The sequence below is a fragment of the Phytophthora cinnamomi genome (assembly GCF_018691715.1).
Source record: "Phytophthora cinnamomi strain GKB4 chromosome Unknown Contig67, whole genome shotgun sequence".
NCBI lineage: Eukaryota > Oomycota > Peronosporomycetes > Peronosporales > Peronosporaceae > Phytophthora > Phytophthora cinnamomi.
Window position 1 is genome coordinate 349,663 of NW_027151000.1, and position 6,174 is coordinate 355,836.

The following is a 6,174-nucleotide window of genomic DNA, read 5'->3' on the forward strand; positions in this document are numbered from 1 at the left end:
TTGAAGAAGGGGCTCTTCGCGCGCTCTTACCTATGGATGTATGCCAGCAGCTGCCTGGGGAATTACGCGCGCGTCGCCAGCGGCATCGCTTTCGACAGTACTTCTCTCAGCTAGCGAGTATGGTGAGAGTGGAGAATCCGTAGAATTGCCATCGCTGACACTGCCAATCTGAGTCTTGATCAGGTTTTCGAAAATCATTGCTTGTGTACACTGTGCCCGAGGAAAACGCCATCAAGCGGTGGTAAATGTTAATTGGCGTTTACGCCGAGTTTTAGAAATGTTCAAATACAGCGGCTCCAGAAAGTCACCGCCCACCTATTCTGCCGCTAGCCTGTCCTTCGCAAAGAGAGCTCCGGTTGTGTGGAGGTGGTATATGCTGGTCTAAATCAGGTCAGTCAACTTTCTTCTGCATATTTCGATTGCAGCGTAGGTGGAGGGGACTCGAGACGCGGAAGCGAGCAACCTTACGAGGCTTTAGATCTTGCTGAAGCAAGTCGTGGATGTTGATAAGGAGGCAGCGCTGAGGAGAGCCGCCCGAGATGCTTATCTAAACGTAGACGTAGTGCAGTATATCGCCTATGTCACGCCGATGTGAACGGCGTGGACAACGCTACGCTGGTGGAGGCCTCTCAGCGTGGGCATTTGGACGTCGTGCAGTATCTTGTCGAAGTTTGTCGCGATGTGAACGCCAAGATTATGGTGGAGACGCAGCGCTGGTGAAGGCCGCGGACAATGGCGATGTTGCTGTATGATGGAGTCGCAGCTCTGATTGCAGCTGCTGCACTGGGCCATATTGATATCGTTCAGTGCCTCGCTGGTTCGTACAGTGCGGATGTGAACGTCAAGGGTAAAGATGGAACCACAGCGCTTATGTGGTCGGCGATCAATGGCCACTTTGATATCGAGCAGTGCCTCGTTGAGCAATGTGGCGCTAATGTGAACGCCAAGACCGATGATGGGTATACAGCGCTAATGGCGGCCGCTCGACAGGGCTTCGTGCATGTTGTACAGTACCTCGTCGATTGTGATGCTGCTATGGAAGCCATAAGCGATGGCGGCTACGTGTGGGCGGCTACACGTGGCCACATTGACATCGTGAAGTACATTGCTGGGCATTTACGAGCCTCTGACGTGTACACAACGCTCACGTGGTCTGCTAGAGTCGGCCACGTTGACGTCATACTGCGCCTTGCTACCGGGGAATGTGGTGCTGGCGTGAATGCCCAAAACGATCAAGCGCATACAGCATTAATGTGGGCCGCTCAAAATGATCACATTGACATGCCTTGCTGAACAGTGCCACACAGACTTGAATATCAAAAACAGTGATTGAAACATTGCGCTGATGAGGCGTCTATTATGGACACATACTTATTGCACGATTCCTCGCTGAGCAACGTAGCGCCGATGTGAATACTAAGAGCGATAGCGGCCATACAGCGCTCTTATGGGTGGTCGCATACGGCCGCATTGATGTTGTGCAGGACCTTGCGGGCGAATGTGGTGCTGACGTGAACGTCAAGAATAATGATGGAGTTATTGTACTGGCCATAATTCATGGGCCCAATAATATTAACACCTTGCTATTTTTAGCCGTAGCTCAACTTCTACTGCGCCGATTTTAACGAACGGCCCCCGAAACAACTCCCCATTTAGCAAAGAAGAGGGCAGAAACGACTAGCTTGCAAAACCAGCTCGATGGAACCAGCTCCGAAGCACGAACTCAGCGTCCATGAGCAGCGGATGATTGTGAGTGCCTACAACTATTTCGACAAACTACGAGATGCAAAGCTCGCTGGTGGCCAGCGATCGCGGGAACGTGTTCGCGAGTGTCTGGGCTGTTCAATAAGCACTGTAAAACGTGTCTGGGCAACGTACAACAAGGAGGGCGATGCAATGTTTGACCCGGTACGGCTCATTTTCTTTTTAACTGCAATTTATCGGTTAACATTTATGAATTTATAAATGTGACAGTCAAAGTCGCAGAGCTCTCGCGGTCGACTCTCTGGTATTGATGAAGTCGCACCTGTTATTCGGAAGTTCGTAGACGCTCGCAATATCGATCGACAGCCCATAACAGCTCAGCTTATTAGAGATGAGGTGGAGCGCCAGTGTAATGTTGGGATTTCTGCTCGTTCGATGCGCAGACTGTTGCGTCGATTGGGCTATGCCTTTGTGCAAGGAGAAAAGCGCCACATCTTAGCTGAAAGCAGTGGAAACGTAGCCTACAGAGCGGCCTATTTGCAACGAAAGATGAGCAATCGTGACCAAAGAAATAATCCTATTCAGCCGGAGGTGTATCTAGATGAATCGTACGTAAATGTGAACCATGTATCATGTATCCCGCACCGACGTCGAGATGGCTTAAGGCGGACATCCAGAAATGGCTTCAAAATAATGGCAGCTTTGATATCTCAAGCAGTGACGAAGAAGATGAAGACGCATAAAAGACCTGTATAAGTACATTTTATCTGTCAGGGTGCATCTGCTCAGGTTAAATAGAAATCGGACCGAATTCATCGCGACTATTGCAAAAAGCATACGGAAAAATAGGATTAGCCTATTAAAATGCTAGAATCGCGATAACCCTAGCATATGATATTCCCGGGCCTCCTGGAGCGATCGTAATTCTGTGTTTGAGCTTGAATAGCGACAAAACGGCTGCGAATTGAGCAAATCTGACCGCATTTTCGGAATCTAACGTGTGATTTTCACCCTATATCTAACTATCGTATATGGAAAGTCGAATGCTTCTATATGGGACGGGCACCTGAAAATTGGGCCCATGAATTATGGCCAGTACCTCGCAGAGACATGTAGGGCAAATTTGGATATCACGAACACGGACGGCAAAGCAGCGTTGGTTGAGGACTGCTACGTAGCCCTGTTAGTTGTTGCTGAGAATGACCACTGTGATACCATTCAATACTTTACAGAGGAATACGGTGCTGACATGAACGCTAACGACTACAATGGGACCACTGCGTTGATGGCAGCCGCCACATGTGGCTCGTAGGATATCTTACCAGTCAATGCGGCTCAGACGTGGGATATAAAGCCAACGACGGAACTACAGCTTTGATGCAGGCCGCTGGAAAGGGCCGCATTGAGGTTGTTGAGTACCTGGCTGTCCAGTGTGATGCAGGCGTGAATGACAAGGACAATAGTGGAACCACAGCTTTGATGAGGGCCGCGTATACAGATTTCATCGACGTTGTGGGGTTCTTCGTTTCATATGGCACAAACGTGAATTTGAAAAATGACGATGGATATACAGCACTCATGATGGCTGCCAAACGCGGTCGCGTCGAAATCGCGCGCTACCTTGTCGAGCACTGCGATGCTGATGTAAATCTCAAGGCTATGAATGGGGTGACCGCTGTCAGACTTGCTGCTAATGGGGGCTACGATGCCATTAAGCGGATTCTAACACCATCTCTGGTATCCACGGTTTACCACATACCAAGGAATAAGAACAATCGAAACTGCAGTTCCCGCCTTCCGATCAGCTTCTTGGCTGCTTCATTCCCCCGACTGAGATGGAGCTGACAACTTTCAGTAAGTACGGTAACATCGGGGGTGACTTCCAGACGAAATGGCTGGATGCGATGCGGTCGTCAAGCTCTTCATTCAGGGATGGCAAAAAATAATATGGAAGGATTTTTTCGAAATAAAAATATCAAAAAATATTTTTATTTTCATTTTTAGGAACTTTTACCATTTTTATATATCAAACCCCGCTGAAACGGATCGCCTGGAGCACCGTATAACACAGTAACTACCTGAATACTGGCCTCATCGCATACTGACGAGTGGGCTGTCGCCGCAGGGCTACTTCAGCTTCAAAGGTGGCGGAGCCGACCATGCCGATCGAGGTCAAGACACCTGAGGACTTCAGCGGCGCCATCGGCGAGAATCAGCCGACCACCGTGCAATTCTCGGCGGCGCGGTGCGGTGGCTGCCAGATGGTGACCCCCCAAAGTGACGCAGCTGACGGAGAACGAGTTCCTGGCCGTCAAGTTCCTAAAGGTGAGCACCGAGGAACTGGAGAGCGTCTGCAAGGAGATTGACGCGGACTGCTTCCCCACCTTAGCGTGTGCAAGGACGGCGAGATGACCGCGTCGCACGTCTGCAAATATAGGGCCCCACCTAATAGAGCGCGGTTGTCAGATTGTGTCCGATACAAAACCGAAGTGTTTTATTTTCGTACTTACACGAATAAAAATGAACAAATATTTTTATTATATTTTTTTCACGGATAAAAATATTTAAATCTTTTTTTTGCCATCCCTGCTTCATTCCAGACGCGTCTTGCTCATTATTCGAAGACGAAGTGCACCTGTGGCTGCCACTGCGGCATCCAAATGTATATACTCAAAATGTATCATTTGCAGTTCTTTCTATGCGAGTATGCCAGCCAGGGATCGCTGTGGGAGTACGTCAAATTGTTTTCAGAGAATGACTCCTTCGAAGATACCATATCTCCTCGTTTGTGGAAGTACCTGTATGAGGCAGCGTTGGGTCTTGAGTATCTCCATAAGCGAGGAGTTGTTCATGGAGATCTTCGTTGTAGTAACATTTTGATCGGTAGTGATGGCATGGCGAAGTTGTCAAACTTCGCTCTAAGTGGCAGGACCGACCAATTTTCCTCTGACGTGTTTAGAGGAACGATGGCATGGCAGGCTCCTGAAATTTTGAGAGGAGAGCCGCCATCGTACAAGTCGGATGTGTATTCGTTGGCGATGTGTATCATGGAAGCTGGGGAAGCGGATTCACCGTGGCTTGTAGATGTCGGAGACGACGAAGACTACAAGGAGACGCGTGCCATGAAGTTGTGCTGGGCCCCAGAAAACGAAGTTGAGTATGGTGAAGATTCGCGCTCAGATCCCGACACCGACTTGAACTACGACATCGCCTTCCTTTCCGCAATGTGCAGCCAAGACCCCCACAAACGTGCCTGTCTACCATCTATAGTCCATGAACTAGAGCGTTTGGTAGCAAAAGAGAGCGCAACAGCATCCCAGCCTGAGCTCGAGCCTGCGACTTCCTTTGGCGATTACGAATGTGGAAAGCTGACAGAAGCATGGGTAAAACTCGAGACAAATATGGAGAAGTGTGGCAATGTAGAGTATCGCCGAGCATTTGGCGAGCTCAAGATCGTTCACGAACGCCTGCAAAAGGCAATCCACCACCCGACACTGTTCGCGCGATTTGACACGCTACTCACCGAGTTTTACCAGACGGTTAAGATGTCGCCCGAACAAGCCCGGATGATGCGATTGTCTTCAAGTCGTGTCACTACCTCCAGTATGTATGCGTTTCAATGGCGCATTAAATCGCTTCGAGCATCATTGGGAGAATCCGTTGATTGTTTCGCTAAGACAGAGGCGGGATGGCAACAACAGATCAGCGAGCAGATCCAGCGCTTCGTGTCGGGAGTGTCGGACATTTTTCTTTTGCTAAATGATTTGAATTCAACGGAAGAGCGGGCAGTATTCTTGCGGATGTTAAAAGCAGAGATGGAAACCCCCTCTCGGTAAGTATAGACCTCATCAACTTCGTCTAATGAAGAAGGCATACGCCACTAAACTCGAGTGTAACGATTTCTCCATGTTTGCGCCCGCCTGGTTCATTCCCTGGTACGAGTTAATCGTTCACGAATGGTATTGTTTAAGTGAGGGTGGATTTGGCAGCGTGAACCGAGCCAAGTGGCTCAACTCGGATGTGGTGGTGAATCGAGTGGCCTTAGCTCCATCACATAGAGGAAGCATCGCCTCTACGTTAGATATTTCCCAGTCGTATTCATTCATACTTGATAGCAACAAACGACCAACAATTGCGGCGGATGTGTACTCTCTGGGTATGTGCATTATCGAAGCTCTACGAGTCGTGGGGGCAGTCAAGTCTGGCAACAACGCGCCATTTTGCCTGCCGTGGCGTGTTACTGACAGAAGTGTAGTTAAATACTATGCCACACGTGGTACGATGCCTTCTCGACCAGCAATTTGTGGGGACCGTTAGTGGGAGCTGGTTCAGCGTATGTGTACGTTGAATCCTGAAAAACGTATGAAGATCTCGACGGTGGTTGGCGAGCTGGAGATAATGACCAATTGCTATGGACACAACAAACCGAATAGCCTAAACAATACCTCGCCACCAATTGCGGTGAAGTGG

General features: G+C 49.2%; 1 protein-coding gene across 1 annotated transcript; it reads left to right on the forward strand.

The window, feature by feature from the left end:
* Positions 1 to 1,698: 1,698 nt before the first annotated feature.
* IUM83_09406 (putative thioredoxin) lies at positions 1,699 to 4,070 on the forward strand (the record flags this gene model as incomplete). Its single annotated transcript, XM_067933847.1, has 3 exons — positions 1,699 to 1,908; positions 1,975 to 2,039; positions 3,830 to 4,070. The coding sequence occupies 3 exons, from the start codon at positions 1,699 to 1,701 to the stop codon at positions 4,068 to 4,070; spliced, it is 516 nt and encodes a 171-aa protein (XP_067786641.1).
* Between the last annotated feature and the right edge of the window lie 2,104 nt (positions 4,071 to 6,174).